An 18,342-nucleotide genomic window follows, 5' to 3' on the forward strand; every position below is an offset into this window, starting at 1 on the left:
AAGTCAAAGGGCTGCTTTAAGCATGGGCAGTGAATGTGTAAGAAACCATTGGCCTCTCCCACCGTGAAGCTCTGGTGACTGACTGACAGCAGTCAGTAGCTCTGAAAATTGAATTTAAATGACTAACTTGTGTAATATTTCATTTCTTCAATGGCAAACAGAATGCACCACACATAAAATTGCTAAGGATTTCCTGCTGTTCATGGGCTTTTGATTTTGTTCTTAGCCCTGTGCATATACTTTCAAATAAATGCCAAATTGCCAATGGCTGAGGCTGAGAGGCAGGGAAGACAAAAGCTTGTTAAAAACTAGGACCTTATATTGATGTACAAAGTACCACCAAGGGCTTGTATATAAGAAACAAAAGAAAAATTGAAAAAAAGGGGGATTTAATTTATTTTACAATTTTACAAACGATAAAACAGTAACACCAGTTGCTATACATAAACGATAGGGAAACAGTGTTGAACATGATGAATCTGACAGAATAAACCTTATCTTTCAATTTCACAAAGTACATAAGAAATACTCAGTAGCAATCACTCTGTGCAGCAGTGCTGTCTCTGTAAACTTTTTTTTCCTGTTATATACATCTGAACCACTTGTGCTTTTACCTACACAAAGAAACAGTGTCTATTAAAAGGTGCCACTTAAATGGGAGACACAGGGCCCAAAGCCACAATCTGAAAACTGCAATTCAAATACATTGCTAGCTTGAAGATTTTTTTAATTTTAATTTTTCTCTTTTTAAACATTTGGACAGACTAGACCCTTATTGTAACTCTAGGTATGGACAACATAGAATTCAGTTATAAAGTAGATTCCTCTTAAAGCAGATTAGTAACCGAAGTCTCAAAAGGACTTCTTTATCCCAAAGTGGTCTTATCTCCAGAGTGCTTCTCAGTGCCACCCCTGAAGATGTTAGCTTAACACAAATCTAATGTGTGTATATTACAGGCTCAGTGTGTATACACACAAACACACATATATAACATTGTATATATGCACTACACATCTATTTGTACTATATAGATATATCTATAGCACATATATAATAAAATATCTATTTCTAGGTGGACTTTATTTGGATTTTCCTCCATTAAATGCAAACAATAACCTCCTTTAACTCAACTTTCAAAACATTGGTATATTGAAAGTGGGGAAATTTCAAACTTGTAGAGGTAACAACTAACTCTATTTAACCCTTCCTACATCCCTTCCACAATTACAGCTACTCTCAACAGTAACCACGTAAAAACAACTCTTTTATGAACCAATACAACACTGTGTGTATTGTGACTAACTGGCTCAATTAGAAATAAATTACTTTGCTCACCCTTTTCCTGTGTAGTAGCTTAATGACTACTTGGTATGTACACTGTCCGTAGCATGTAGAAGGCTGCTATGCTCACCACTATGCCCCCAGTGCAAGCATAGCATTATTGAAATGAACCACTTCTGTAAGCATATATGTAGAAATTCCCATTACGCAGTGATATACATTTCCTATGATATATACTACATAAAGACATTGGGATGCCCAGTACCTTCTTTCAGATAAAAAAGCTTCCACAGTAATTTCATCAGTCCCGTGGGCTGAATAATTAGACTTGCCCAGAAAATTCTGTCACTGATTCATTGTTTTTAATTCCAGCAATGTAATAGTAAATATAGAACAGCCTGGGTAGTAATGATGAAAATGTTTCCATGGCCCATTCATGTCAACAGCACACAACCACGCTTTCTAAGGGACAGGAACAGTTCACAATCAGCTGCCTGAGCGTTTGTCAGTAAAGGGTTAAATCATGAAAAAGAAATAAAAAAAAACCCAACTAAAGCTGTGAACATATAATAGTACAAAAGAAAAAACACCTCGATATTTCAAGTATGTATTTATAATTTAATTTCATCAAGATCCCTTTTGCCCCCACATTGGTTAAATCTCAAATCTTTTCCTTCTTCTTGCTGTCAGCCTCCTGTGATCTCCTTGCCCCACCCCTATAGGGAGGCCACAGTCGACCTTGAGGGGCACCAGAGAGTGGAAAGGTACACAACAGGGAATGGAGTGACCATGTGAAGTTTATATTCTTTGAACACTAAATGCTTTTAATTGAATTTATTCTTGAGTATTAAAAGTTCCCTGAGATGAACAAAAGTAGTCTCAGTTGAAACTGAAGCCCTTTTTATACGCTGGACATTTTCAGAACTGGGCAACATATTTAGAAAACACAACGCATAGTGTGGCAACACAATGTGAAGCTAAAAAGGCACTACTCAATGCATCTATGAGATAAACTTCAATGCACAGAACAGGGGATGGCTGGGATGCTTTTGCTGTGGCCTCTCTGCTGCTTTTTAAGACATACTTTCAATGACTTCTGAGATGAATTTTACCTCTAAGAATTTACTTGTGACTTCAAAATTTCCATTAAATTTAAATTAAAGGCTATTTAAACAACTAATATGCAAACTGTAAAAATTAAGGTTCTATAAATCACCTACCTACATTTGATTTATTAAACCAATCAGACTTTTAAACTTCACATTCAAAATATGTGCCTAACTCTTTTAAAATTTCCAATAGATAAGAGGTTAATGATAAAAGTACATTATGCTCTACCCACTTTTAGCTATGCATCTCCTTTATTCATTCTATTTTGTTTCTTTAGAGACACATGAATTCTCAGAAAATATAGTCTTCTATATCACACAGTTCTACCATATTTTTTAAAAAATAATACCACATATCATTAATATATTGAGAGCTGTACTACTGTGAATATCCTTTTTCATGGTAACATATGCATATACATTCTCCATGCTTTTTAATCTATTTTTCACGCTGTCTTCCCTAATGAACAAAACATACATATTCTGCATGCTGTTCTTCTTTCCTCAGACCATCTTGCCTGAAAAAACAAGAAGTCATCTAAGTTGTTTCAGGCCAAGAGTAGAAGTGGGAACAGAGTACTTCTGCTTTTGGGAGAAACAATTTACCATCAGAATTACCTACCAGTTTAGGATAAGTTTCCAGTAAACAGGCCTATTGGTCAATTCTGTTATATGCTAAAACATTTCAAATTACTTTATTCATAATTCCATGTGCTTTTTTGAAAACACATTAATATGATAACATGAATAAATTTAACCACAGAAAAATGTTGGTAAATTTAATTCATACAAAGTGCAAAATACTGACACATAGTTTCAGTGCTAAACCGCTTCAAATGGATCATCCCTGTTAGGGAAACAGCAGTCTCATTAGTCATGTTATTCTTGCACTAAGGACATTTAACTATAGTATGAAGAGCATGCCAATCTTTTCATTTCAATACGGGGGAGGACACAAAAGAACTGGAAGTCACGTTTCGGCCCTGTCAGTCAAACATTTATTCTAAAGGGCAGAATGCTTCCACAGAGTTATTGTGAAATGTAAAAACTGTGGAAGTTTTGAGTTTGGAAAATTTAAAATATCTAAAGAATACTTTCACATTGATATAATAACACATTAATATATTATTTTAATGGAAGGAGAATGGTTTGTTGTGTAGAAACATCAGTATAATCTTTGGTACCAAAAGTACATTTTTTTTCAGCTAATATTACCACCTCGGGTGACATAGAACACCTTTCCTTTAGAATGTCTCAAGATTACTGAATGGTACAGTTTAGCTGGTACCTTCTACACCAATGGAAAAAAATCTGGAGGTTTACAGTTGTGCAAAATAAACCTTTTTATCAAAGACATTGTGTGATTGCTCTCTAAAAATGTAAGAACTTTAAACATGATCACTTGGTTATTTATCTCGTTCACATTTGTCTTAGAAAAGATTTCTAAGCACCCCAAATACCCAATCCAAAAGAGATTCCAGACAGACAAAAACAGGAACAGAAAAATAAAATTCATGATACGACTCAGAGTCTCAACTGAAGGCATTTGCTCGAGTTGTTAAAATTTATGAATCTCACTGATCAAACTGTTTGCATCTTCCTATCTGCTGACAAGAATGGTTAATGTCCCCAAGGGCAGAGTTGTGTTCCTGGGTTCCTCTTCTCCTGTGCTTGGCGTTGCAGTGGCAGACGGACAGTGCTGAACATCTTTGCCTCGGTAACTAATGACGAATGCATTGTTAGATCTTGTAAACAGTACTGATTATACATTCAAACTGTGTTCTTCGTGGAAGTGGCACTTACTAGGACCCTTGAAGTCAAGATATTTAATTTTTAGAGCACTTTACAGGTTTTTCATCAGCTGGTAGTGGATTTCTCAAGAATGTCCTCTATCACCTTTCAGGTCATTGGTGAATGCGGAAACCCAGAGTTGTTTTGGATCCTATTTTCAAATCTTAGGAAGCGTCTTCAGAAAAGAAGTGCATATTCAGCTTGTCTGTTTCCAAATGTGCTTTATTGCTTTACACACTTCCCTGTTGTCAGTTTCAGAGCGCCTCTATTATGTAGCACATTCAATGTTTTGAATTCTAATGGCATTCTGTGAGGACTTGCATTAGAAAAGTACCTATATTTTAAGTCATCATAGTAATGATATTTGACAGCTTTTCCATTCAAATCTTTAGGGAATGGCCAGAATCCATACAGGTGAATTTCATCACAGAATCTTGTTGCAAGTGTGTACATGAGGAGGCCTGTACTGGGTCTTTTGATGGGAACTTTGTTTGTCAGCCAGTAACTGGAAAAATACACACACAACACAGAAACAAGAATTTAGAGAATCATACAACAACATCTATAGCAAATATACTATATATAATTAAGGTAAATGAAAATGAAACTTGAAAAATATCTTTATGAATGACATTCAAAGTATTACTGAAGGAATATATTTGTTAAGCATCTAGAATGCTAATGCATCTACTTTATTTTCCTTAATCCTTGATTTTCTTGGTTATTTTTGAGGTCACATAATTAGCCAGGTCACCTGAAATGTACATAAATACTGCTGTGTAATCCTGTATTTAAAATAAAATAGTAGCAAACATTTGCAAACTCTACAGAGTGGACTGTTCTCAGGAAGTGTGAAACGTGCTGTGAGAGACACAGCCACAGGCTGTGACAAAGTGACTCTCCAGGGAAAAGGGAACTTAAAACTAAGTTTATAGTTTTTTCAAAATCTCATAGTTAAATTAAAAATTCAAACAAATAAATGCTTTACCTGTATTGTGCTGACCTATTCAATGTCGGTTGTCTGAGTCGCACTTTATAAAGGCTAATTAAAATCCTGTCTCCACCCACACAACAGCATAACACACTTAGATTTGTAACTAGCCCACCATTTATGCAGTTTAACATTTTGTAAAATTGGTAAAACATAATTCAGGGATGATAAATATTTCATGCTATTCATTTTAAAAAGGTAATAAAATACTCCGGCGTGTTCGGGCCCATAACTGTTGCCACACTTTGTTCACTTGACAAGAGTGCAGGTAGACACAAGAAGTTAATCATCACATCTGGAGTGGAAGGGGGTTTCCAGTAGTTTTCCACATACACATTACCTCCTGCTAAAGAGTAAGGGTATACATTTTGTGTTACTTTCAAAATTATCCAACAATAAATACATTGTGTGTTTTTTTTTTAAATTTTGGTTTTGATTGACAGCTTCTATTCAGGGAAATACGCCCTCTGCCATTCAAATGTAAGGGGAGGTTGCTGGATTCTGGTTGTTGCTGTAGTTAAATACTTGCCTTAGATTTTACATGATATTATTTCTTATTCAAAAATGATTCTTCAAGCTTTTCAGGGAAGAACAAATATATCTAGACTACTGAATACGAAAAAACAAAATTTTATTTTATTTCATTTGATGGAGAAATATTGGGCTTTCAAACCTCACTAAAAACATCAAAAACAGGAAAATACACTTTATCATTATCATTCCTTTTTTTTTTTCTTTTGACCCCCTCCCTCAAACCAGAATCGCCTTTCACATTTTATTTTTTTCCTGGGTCGCATGCTGAAATGATCTAAGCAATGTGAAAAGCATTATTGACCTTTGGTTATCACAAGTGTTTCAAGAAAGCCTATTCTCAGTAAAGGTTCATAAAGAACTTTCAGAGAAGAACATCTAAGAATTTGTTTTCGATCTAAAGATAGCTGAACAAGCAGAAACCACACCACCCATATTGGTATCGCCATGACAAAACCATCAACACCGATTTCATGTCAGTTAGAAGAGACTGAGCTACAGCCTGAAGTTCTCTCAGCCCTGAGAAAGCAAGTGATTATTATAGGAAAATCTTGTCCATGTTATCTGTGGGTGGTTAAAAATGTCAGTAGATACAGTTGGTTAGTTTTAAAAATGCATTTATTTTAAATTTTTCAAGTGGGTGAAGTTCAAACTCAGTGAACAAAATTATTATTTTCATCAGGCAGTATCAATGATTGGAAATAGTTTGGCAATATGAAGGTCATACTGAATTATGTATTTTAATCTTATTCTAAGGTGAGAGAAAAAATAAGTAGTGGGCAATAACACAATGCTATCTTATTTGTATGGGAGTGAAAGATCACATTCAATGTGATTCTATGATCATATTATAAAAAATTGCTTTCCATTTCTTAATTCTGGTGAGATTTACTGAACTGTACTTAAATATGGTTGGTCATAGACAAAATACCAAAGCAACTTCTATATGTAATACAAATTATCAACTCTAATGTTGAAACAAATGCTGAAGGCCATATTATTGGCCTAAATATTTGAGATGTCACTCAACATTGTTAGATTCAGGCACTTTCTGAGATACCACAGATAATTAGCGAGGTTGTCTTTTTTACTCTCAAGTACCTGACATCTTAATGCAGAGCAAGCATTAAAAATGAGCATGATAGAGCCCTGGCTGGTGTGACTCGGTGGATTGAGCACGGGCCTGTGAAGCAAAGGGTCGCTGGTTCGACTCCCAGTCAGGGCACATGCCTGGGCTGCAGGCCAGGTCCCCAGTGAGGGACACATGAGAGGCAACCACACACTGATGTTTCTCTCCCAGTCTTTCTCCTTCCCTTTCCCTCTCTCTAAAAATAAATAAATAAATAAATAAAATGAGCATGATAGAAATATTAGCACACCTAGGAAAATGTAATAGAAAAACATAATGCTTGTGATGATTCTCAACTCTATGATGTGACTTCAGTGAGTACTTTACAGAAGAAATAAGTGCATTTTTAATAGGGATATTATACCTAGAATATTAATTAATATTAATAAAACTTATGTTTTGAAAACTAAATCCTGATTACAAAACGTCCTATTTAAAAATAATCAGTAGAGATACTTTACAAGCTTGCTGTGCTTTAATCTATGCAGTTGAAATACTGTTATTAATAACCTTTCCTTTAGAAGTGTTAGCAGAAGAAGAAATGAAGTTTTGCGATATTTGGCTTGTAGCAATTTGAATAATTTTAAAGTAAATAAATTACACATTTTCCAGGATATTTTTTGGATAAAAATACAAACTAAATGGCATTTAGACTTTTGAATAATTTTAGAAATTATGAGAAAACAGACCTTAGTAAATGACATCAACATGTAACAAATAAGTTAAAACAAATTAAAGCACGTCAAGAAATGAAGTCACAGGTAATAACATTCTGTGAAATTATTAACTAATAATTTATTATGTGCTTATTATAAATCTAATGTTATGCTTGAAATTGTATAGGCCAATTTAACTATCAGAATTCAGCCCTGGCTGGTGTAGCTCAGTGGATTGAGCGTGGGCCTGCGAACCACACGATCACTGTTCGATTCCCAGTCAGGCCACATGCCTGGGTTGCAGGCCAGTTCCCAGCAGGGGATAATGAGAGGCAACCATACATTGATGTTTCTCTCCTTCTCTCCTTCCCTTACCCTCTAAAGATAAATAAATAAAAAATCTTTAAAAAAAACTTCTATTAGCAGGTCAACTTTAAAAGAGAAAGCCCAGAATAACATTTGGAAAGCCATATTTGAAAGCATACTAAGTTTTTAATCTTAATTAGGACAAAATCGGGTTGAAACATCTGCATTGATAAAATAATGAACTATTCATAATCTAATTCAGTACGACTGTTGTAAATTTTATCTCAAATTCTTCTTTGTTGTAGATTAAAATTTAGCCATGTTTTCAAGTCAGGAAATAATCTTGTTTCCATGTATGTATTTATTTTTATAAATGAATTAATTTTTAAAATTATAAAATAAATGCAGGCTTCTTGTAGAAGACTGAAGTAAAAAAGTGAATGAAAAAGAAAAATATTAGCTATAATTCATCACATAAACACAATAACTGTTGTAATGTGCAGCATCCCTTTGTTTCCCTGGCACTTTTGGGTATTAAAATATATTGTGATCATTCATAGACACACAGAGAATATTATTCATCAGTTAGGCTTTTTTCAGATATTACTAATTCCCTTTCTCTTTCCCTTTCTTTCTGTTTTAATATTGTAATACTCTGTCTTGCATGAAACAAACTCACCTTAGATTTTATGTGTAAATTAAATCTTTTTTTTTTTGAATAGATGTAATCATTGCACTACTCAGTATGGAAGCTCTGTTCTTGCTCAGCAAGGTGTCTTATCTACTGTCCCATTTCTTAGTTCAGGTGCACTCAATGCTTGGGATACCTTTGCCCACCAAATCAGTGTGCTGTAGGTGGTCATATTTATGTTTATAATGTCTGGGAGTGAAATAATATTTTTAAGTCCTTGAAAAAGCTAGTATATTTATTTGGACATTGGTTAATAATATTTAACATGCAAGCTTATTATGACCATGTAAAAAAGAAAGTAAGTGTGGAAGAATGTAGCATAGAACTTGACACAGAGTAAGCAGTAGTTGAACTTCAGAATATCCCACAACAACCCACTCTTCAGTCCTACTCACACATCCCACTTCTGTCTTGGCACCTTTTGTATCTGCATATGGGCTAGACAGGTGAGGTTGCACTTCCTTACTTGAGAAGCAAAACCATTGGATTGTATGACTTTGGGATGCTCTCTACCTATAAGATTCTGCTGCTGTTCCAGATCTTCTGCCCCATGAAACGGTACAGTCCCCAAAACATTACTGGTCCTGCTCGGCTCCCTCCTCCCTGTTTTGCTCCCTTTCCCTTCTTCCAGGTTTTAATGTAATGCAAAGCAGCTACTCAAGAATGCTTGATTTGAAAGCAAGCAATATGCTATATGTTATCTCATAATAAAATTAGATAATAACCACCTGATGAGTCAAAATATATCAGTATTTCAGGCAACTGACAGTTTAAAAATAAAAGCAAAAAACATTACATGCAACACACTCATCATATTGATTAATTTGTATTTATATTTAAACAAAGGAGCCTTGAAATTTAGAAGTACTATTCTTCCTCTTGAAATATTATTCTAACAATTAAACATGAACATTTCTAGAAGAATCTGAATAAAGAGTACGGAATCTCATTCTGCCAACACTTGTCAACTTAATGTTATATCACATGCAAAGTTTCCATTCTTGAGCCCAGAAATTTTTTTATCTGGAATGTGAGGTGGAGCACCTACACAACACAGCGCACTCTTAGTTCAGAGGCAGCTCCTTCACTTCTCCTCTCTGGTTTAACCTTCTCACACTGGGCTTTGGGCTTGGCTCCACGGGAAGGGTCCATGAAAGGTGGAATACAGCCTCTGGTTCTAAAATACCTATGAAAACTTGAGATATTACAAAAGAATTTGCTTTCTATAATTCATCACCCAGAATATCCCACCCCTAAACAACTAATTATTTTATCATATTGAATAGTATATACGGATTTTCAAGGATTCTGTCCTACACATTCGTCAGTTTGTCGGGTCTGTTCATTCTTTGGCAGAATTTGTGTGTACAGGAAGTGCAGTAAAAAACTGAAGGCAGTCGCCCCTGCACGCTCCAAAACAGAACATCTCTGATGTTTTGCTTTCAACTACTCAGATAGTCATCTCATTGTACTCCCACTCTGCAGTATGCTACGAAACATGAATTCATGTTTTAAATTGCATAAAACTTAATTTTTTCAAAACTCTTGGTAAAGTTTGTGATTTTTTTAAGACTATGAGTTGATTTGTTCTGTCACAAAGGTAAGGTTGATGGTCATTTTGAAAAATATGACTTCAAGCACTGTACTTAGAATAATTGGGTTCACCATGAATTAATTAACACATATTATTCCAGGGAAGAAAAGGTGATGATCTTAAATATACTTCTCCTGTGAGGAACAGAGTGACAGAGGAACATAGTTTACATGATTTGGCAAGCTAGGAGTAAACCCAGCAGGAAAAACATAAACAATTTATTAAAAAGTAACCATGATAATCATAATTTACTGAGTATTCACAATGGACAGAGACAGTGTTATGAGCATTAAGTATGCTGTTGATTTTTTCTTCATTTAATCCTCACCACAAACTACAAATAGATGTTATCTCACAGATGAAGAAACCGAGGTTTGGAAAGGTTACATAACCAGTTTAAGCTCATGGAGATCGGTGGTGACGGAACCAAGGTTTCAGCCCATGTCTAGCTGGCTATGATGATTTCGATTGTAACTAAAATGGAATTGATTTCTTTAGCTTCTCAAGGGCATTCAGCTTGAAAAAGCAAGTCATTGGCAGTATTTTCAACACTGACTTCACATGAGAAAAATAAAAGATTCATGTGGTGTTTTGGTGATTAATAGTGTTTTTGGTGGTATTTTTCACACAAACACTTTTGGAGTGTTTGTTTTAATCAGAGGTAAGTAAGAGCTGACAAATACACAGGACACATTTTTCCTAAGCACGCTCTCAAAAGTGTTTGAAATCAGAAGAGGATTTTGTACTTTCGATAAATAACTCATTTAACCACATTGCAAATGCCAAAGGCAGTGACCGAATCAAAGGGTAGGGATTTCCATGCAGATTTGAATCACACTTCTTAAAATATGTTGAAGTGTCATGAAAATGAAAGCAGAAATTTGTAACCTCGGGAGGTCAACCTGTCAATTTTTTTCTATGAGCCGTTTGTGTGCAGAGTTCTTTATTAAGTAGGCAATAAATAGAAAACAGAAAATCCTTTCTGCAGAGGCCTTCATAGCCTACATATGGAAAATGTTTCATCTGCCACCCTCCTAAACCTGATTCATCAGAGGCGTTGGGGACTTATGGCTTGGGGAGAGCAGTAGAAACACTACTGTGGACCCAATAATCTCTATATTCTACTTGGTAGCTATTTGGTTTTTGATGTCTCCTATAGGAATCAGACTTTGACTTTCACTCGAAATGTCATCCTTTTTCTTTTTATCTGGCCAGGTCCATAGTGTGTTTATGTGTAGATGCAATGTTAAGAAATTCTAGATCTACCTACGCTATGTTGGTTTTGCCAAGTGTCTCATTTTATTAGTGAATATATAATTCTCAGTACTGTGATGTTAGTGATTTTATTCAAAATTTAGTTTCAAAGTACTTTTACATGAACCTCATAAAATCCCGTGATATATGCTATACTATATACTATCATCTTTACTTCACAGAAGAAGTATTTAATAGCTCAAGAAGGAAAAAAAGCTTGTCCAATTTTGCTCCACCATTGGTACGTTGATAAATGTTTCACAGCAGAGACTAAGAGAGATAGTTACTGATATACAGTATTTGCTCATTTCTGTGGTGTAAATATTCCCATCACAGCTGATTTCAAGCTTCTCCCCTGATGTCAGTGAACACTGAGATGGGAAGAGGTGGCACGATCAGCTCGTGCAAGCCACCACAAACCAGCTCCATTACACCACTGACTGCAGAAAAGGCTCCGAAAATATCTTCCTGACCTGTGGCTCCATGATGTTTGTACAAGAAAATTCAAATTTAAAGAAACTTGCCTTCAAAAAAATTTCCAGGTAGTTATTTATTTTTACCACATTTTTAAAGTGAGAAGATGGAGAAATAATTTGTCTCTCTGGAAAGTTAGCTTCACTACATACTAATGGAGAAGTTCAACATTATTATACAATAAGATAGAAATAAATAAATCGATTTTACCTCATGATATTTTAGCACAGTGCTGAATACACAGCAGGTGCTTAATGGGTGCTTACTTAGTTTCTTTTTGCTGGCATTTTAGAGATTGGTGGTGTTAAAAAAATGGAGCACAGCCATGGTGTGGCAATCCCTGCGTGACAATATTCGACAGGGGGAAAGCCCTGAAAAAGCTACAGTCTTGGCTCTGCTTTGCCCTTAGCTGACTATGTGACCTTGTGCAAACCCCTCAGACCTACTCAGTTTCATATGATCAACCCAAACATGAGATTCTTAACATGGTTTCTACCACATCTAAAACTCTCATTTGTAAAAGTTAACAAGTCATCTGATGTCATATCGAGCAACATGAACATTCACCCCACTGTGGGAGTAGTCTAATCTTTATGTTTTGCTTGATGTCATTCACTACTAACACTTTTATAATGTGTGATCTAACTAACACGCAGCATTTCCTTTCAATAACATTATGAACTAGCTGTTTGATAAAACCATTCCTGCTGAAAAATTTAACATCACTTTAACTTTTCTGTGATGTTTACAAATAAGATTTACTTACAAATTTTTTAGTATTAAAAATTTTAATATCTAAAACTTATAAAACTATCCACTATAATTTCAAAGATAAAGCTAATGGAAGAGAATGATATAATATAGAAAAATAAACTTTTGCTAAGCAATTAGAACAATTAAACAAAAGTAAACAGAAAAATCCTTTGGATTTTATTTACCACATCAGATACCTGAATGAAATTTAAATGGGTTACACCAGAACTGTGTCATATGTTAGTAAAATTTTAGTGAAGGTGAATTTAAAAATAATTATTGTATATAAAGGTATTCTAACTCTATTTTAGAACTTCTCAAAGATAGTGCTTAAAAACCTAATGAAGTGTGGAGATTATGGCAAAAAAAATTAAGCAGATGTAATGCTTTAGGTGTTAATGACCTTCTCTTCTACCCTAATGAATTCTAAAAGACAACCGAAATTAAAATCTAAACTGTCAGAATGAAAAAAGTGGTGATGTCTGGATGGTGAAATACTGGCAACATAGGAGAGGGACAGCCTTCGGAAGCATGATGTGGAGCTAAGTAAGGTTAATGTTGAAGTGCCTTTTGTATGATCCTTCTTATAAGGTGCTTACTGAAAATCCGCAATTGTGAAAACCTTACATTTGTCTTATTGAGATGAAAAGGAGACAGTAAAATCATTTCTCATAAGACATGGAGTAGTACCAAAACTAAAGGAGGATTTAAAATCAAGTCGGGGTGGGTAATCCCAAAACCTAACAACAGTGAGTTCAGTATTGGAAGACAGGAATGATAGTTGTACTTTATGCATGCAGGCTTTTCCTTTACATAAACATTTATTCCAAGGAGGCACTTAGAGACTATACTTCCACATTTCTCAGCCAACAGAAGAACAATTTCCCAATAAAAGTTCATTTTACTATTATAAGAAAATGTAAACAATTTTTAATGGTCTGGTGATCTTATTTAAGCTTAAGTTAGAGTATTTTCAAATGTATATGCTTAGTTTACATCAATAAGTCAGGTTACGTTAACCTCCCAGATAAGAGCTGTGCAAAAATCTATTTCAGGAGGAGTAAGGACAAATAAATGCAATCTATAATCCATTCAAGAATGTAAAATGCTTGCTAGCAAAGTGTACAAAGATCAGCCAGAGATCAGAGCTCTTCTGAAAGCCCAGTGAAGCAATGGAGTCAAGATAGCCATACGTAAGTTCAGAGTAGTTCTGTAGAGCTTTCCCAACAAGTATCAACATAATAGCATGTGGGGAGTTTAGTCAACTTTAGGTCATCATTCTCTATTTTTATTCTTGCCATAAAGGGTATGATGCTGAAGGAACTGTCTATTTAGACCATTGTGTTGTCTTTGGCATAAACTCATCACTCAGTAAAGGACATTTCATAAGCAAAGACCTTGGGAAAGGGGCCTCCAGCTTAAAAACAAAATAAAATAAAACAAAAGAAAACAAACCATGAATATTACTAAGGGGATACCAGGGATGCAGGTTTGGGGATCTCAATTATACTCCAAAGCTCCCTGTCACTAGAAATATTACTGCTGTGTTTCTGCTCCACAAAAATAATTAGAGGGCAATTTTAAATTTTTATATAAACTATTACGGGCTATAAGGTGATTATAATATTTTTCATCAAGTCAGATGTCAACTTGTACTTGTTCTGTTTTCTCCAGATGTCAATATTTATTGAATGTAACTCCAATCTAGGGATCAGTGCAATTTTCCTCCTTTTCTCTTTTTTAGCTTTAATAAATGCTGATACCACCCTGGCTGGTGTACTTCAGTGGATTCAGTGTGGGCCTGTGAAGCAAAGGGTCATGGGTTCCATTCCCAGTCAGGGCACACGCCTGGGTTGCAGGTCAGGTTCCCAGTAGGGGGTGCATGAGAGGCAACCAGACATTGATGTTTCTCTCCCTGTCATTCTTCTTCCCTTCCCCTCTCTCTAAAAATAAATAAAATATTTTAAAATAATTTAAAAATAAATGTTGATTACTTCAATGTATTTTTAAGCAGAATCACTTAATATATAAATCACATTTATAAAGTAACTGCTGAATGGAAGACCATTAGTAGAGATTTAAAAGAAAAAAGAATGTCCTCGTACTTCAGACAAAATAAAGCAATCAGGAATAGAGCTGTAAAGACAATTACATTACGTAATATCCTATTCTTTGCAATGGGAAAAATATGAAGGTGAAAATGGTACAACAAAATCTGGCTAATGTTTAAGAAAATGCACCTTGCCTGAGACTCGCCCTTATTATGATGTTTACCATAATATTCAGTTAAAATGCAACATTGAAAGAATGAAGTTGGACCCATTCCTCATACCATTTGCAAAAATTACTCAAAATGAATCATAGGCCTAAATTTAAGAGCTAAAACTCTACAACTCTTAGAAGAAATACAGGAATAATGTAACAACTTTAGGTAAAGCCTTCTTAAGTATTACACTAAAGACACAAGTGATAATAGAAAAATTAAATTGGACTTCACCAATATTAAACTGTGTTCCAAAAAAAAAGAAAAAACCCCATAGAATTGGTGAAAATATTTGCAAGTGACATATCTGATTAGGGACTTGCATCTAAATATATATAAATACTCTTACAACTCAATATTGAATACACAAAAATATTCAACTTAAAAAAGAGCAGAGGAATAGACGTTTTGCCAAAGAGGATATAAATGGCCAATATGCATGTGAAAAGATGGTCTACATCATTAACCATAAAAGACATGTAAGTCAAAACCACAATGAGATATTTTTCACATCAGCTAGAATGGTTGTAATAAAAAAGACAATAATGAGTTGATGCAGTTGGAAACTCATACATTGCTGGTTCTTATGTATGAGAATAAAATGATGCAGGCCTTTTGGGACAAAGTCCAGAAGATTTTCAAAAAGATAAACCTAGAGTTACCTTATTATGCAGCAATTTCATGCCTAGGTATGAGATTCCCTCCCCGACCAAACTTCAGGTAGGATCCTCTGCACCCTCTTGTCATCCAGGCCACTATGGCCTTCTGTGCCCGTCCTTGCTGGGCCCAGTTTTAGCAAGAATTCTGCCAAGTTAGTTTAGAAAGAATCCCCCCACTTTTGATATCTGACTACCCTTCGCATCTAATCAAACCTTCATCCCTCACCTTTTTCCAGTTCACTATGAAATATGAATTTATGTACAAATGAAATTTAATATATTATTAGAAAAGGTCAGTTGCATCATCTATTCATATGGCTACATGACATTTAATTAATGGATTTGAGTTCAGTTTAGTTCTTGTTTTTGTTTAAAGAACTTGATGAAGTATCACCTACATTATAGTACTAGGACATAAAAATCACCTAAGAAAATAAAACTAACCCAAAATTCTATAGTTACTTTTTAAACTTGTTACATTTTAAAAGGCAAGGAGAAATAATCTTACATTTTTATCTAGAACGTGAACTATACAATTCAAGTTGATACAGCAATCATGAAATTCGCACAAAATTGAGAGGCAGCGGCCTAGGACAACCATTTTCATACTATTTATTTTTCTTTCAGCTACACTGATATAATAGAAATTTAGAAATGAGAGTAACAAAACTTTTTCCCCAGACACTTTGAATAAGAATGGAAGTTGATGGAGATAATTAGCTAAGCGTTCATAACAATAAACTTATCAAGGGAGTGAAACATAACTTTCTTTAAAATGAAAATGTAATTGAAATGGCTTTTTGTTGTTGTTCAAAGCAGTATTTCCATTTTAAAAAGCACCTTAAATCACTTGTCTGATGATTGATTCTACTGGGTTGGGGATCTGAAGACAGGCAATCTGTGGGGGCTGGCTTACAGAGTATGTGTATGGTACTCTTGACCATCTGCTTTTCTTTGTTCGTACATTCATGTAATATCGCCTTGTATGCTGACTCCAATTTCATTTGGGAACTTCCTGGATGCATGAGACACCCATAGAGTGTGGAAAGCAAGAGATGAGCCTGGGGAATATACAGGTTCAGAAAAGGACTATACATCTACTAAAGAATAAATTACATTTATTTTGGAATAAGTGTAATTAGATTTAAAATATTAAGAAATCTCAGACTGACTTTCACATGGTCCTTCTTAATTAATAAAGACACCTCTAAAATGTCTCAGTTGTTATCTTAATATTCATCCTTTCAAATAAAGAGAACAAATGCAATGCAACAGCAAACTGACTACAAATCATTGTAATTTGTGGGCACCCTGTAAGAGCTGCCCAGAGGACCCTTCACTTCCTATTGGCATGAAAATGTGCCCTTTGTCTCTGGTCCAGCAGCTGTGGATGGACAGAAACTCGGGATCTCAGAGACTGAGCTATGTATCTGAGAAACATTAATTTAGAGAATCCAAGCGAGAAGAAGATGCCAGAGTAGGCCATCCTGTAGAGTTCTATAAGTAAATAAGAAAATGTATGTATTAATTTCCTCAAAATGTCTGCCTACATAAACGTCTTTGGTAAATCAGATCCTCGGCCACCTTATTGGGACCAGTGATTATTCAGTGATGAAGGTGAAACAGGTGTGTTTTTGAAGGGGAGTGGAAATAGAAGAAGCATAGTAGAATTCTAATTATTTTGATCAAGTTTAAGTTTCAGTATTTAATTTATTTAAGAAGTGTATAAAATGTCATGATTTTCAAATGGAGCAAGTTTAAAAATTTTTGAGGATGTTCAATGAATTTTACCTATAAGTATTTTATAATAGTGACATTAAACTTTCTATGCCATTGGTGTTGAATGTAGTAATGAACATGGAGATAAGAAGTACATCGATGAGTGTCTTTGTTTACATTTTGGTTATTAAATTCTGTCTGTAGCATATGGAGTTCTCAACTCCTTAAGGGTTCAAGAATTCAGTGTTAACTAATCTAGAACAATGGCCAGTTAGTTTGGTCTGGTCAACCTTTAATTTAAAGGAGGCTAAAAATATTCCCTATGATTGTTCTTCCAACAGCAAGAATTATCAGGTCAGAGACAAACTCTGGAAGTTCAGGGCAGTGGCTGAACTTGGATATTAAATGGCCTTTTAGATCTGGCAACTGGTTACAATAAGAAAAGTAAGTTATATTATAGAAAATGGGATATTAATGTATAAATAAATGTGCATTTTATAGTCATGGACTATAGTCATCTGCCCTAGGTAGCCATTTTTAAAATCATTTAATTTTTTTCTGCACATTAGGAAAATTGGAATCCCCATGCACTCTTTTTTAAAAAATATATTTTATAGATTATGCTATTACAGTTGTCCCATTTTCCTCCCTTCGTTCCCCTCCATCCTGCACACCCTCTCCCACCCATACTCCTCTCCTTTAGTTCATGCCCATGTGTCATAAGTTCTTAGCTTCTACATTTCCCATGTTATTTTTGCCCTCCCCCTGTCTGTTTTCTACCTATATCTATGCTACTTATTCTCTGTACTTTTCCCCCCTCTCTCCCCCTCCTACTCCCCCGTTGCTAACCCTTCATGTGGTCTCCATTTCTGCAATTCTGTTCCTGTTCTAGTTGTTTGCTTAGTTCACTTTTGCTTTTGTTTTAGATGTGGTTGTTAATAACTGTCATTTTACTGTACATGTTTTTTATCTTCTTTTTCTTAGATAAGTCCCTTTAACATTTCATATAATAAGGACTTGGTGATGATGAACCCCTTTAACTTGACCTTATCTGAGAAGCACTTTATCTGCCCTTCCATTCTAAATGATATCTTTGCTAGCTACAGCAATCTTGGGTGTAGGTCCTTGCCTTTCATGACT

At 34.9% G+C, this 18,342-nt stretch overlaps 1 protein-coding gene across 1 annotated transcript in view; it reads right to left on the reverse strand.

Moving 5' to 3' along the window:
- Window positions 1-376: 376 nt before the first annotated feature.
- The window catches only part of ST8SIA4 (ST8 alpha-N-acetyl-neuraminide alpha-2,8-sialyltransferase 4), a 95,441-nt gene continuing 77,475 nt past the window's right edge, over window positions 377-18,342 (reverse strand). Inside the window, exon 5 of the mRNA XM_037032178.1 lies at window positions 377-4,687. Within this exon, the coding sequence (XP_036888073.1) occupies window positions 4,405-4,687 (283 nt within the window). The 3' untranslated portion in view covers window positions 377-4,404. The remainder of the gene's footprint in view (window positions 4,688-18,342) is intronic.

This window comes from Sturnira hondurensis, unplaced genomic scaffold (genome assembly GCF_014824575.4).
Source record: "Sturnira hondurensis isolate 20B ecotype Veracruz unplaced genomic scaffold, ASM1482457v3 Scaffold0021354, whole genome shotgun sequence".
Lineage (NCBI taxonomy): Eukaryota > Metazoa > Chordata > Mammalia > Chiroptera > Phyllostomidae > Sturnira > Sturnira hondurensis.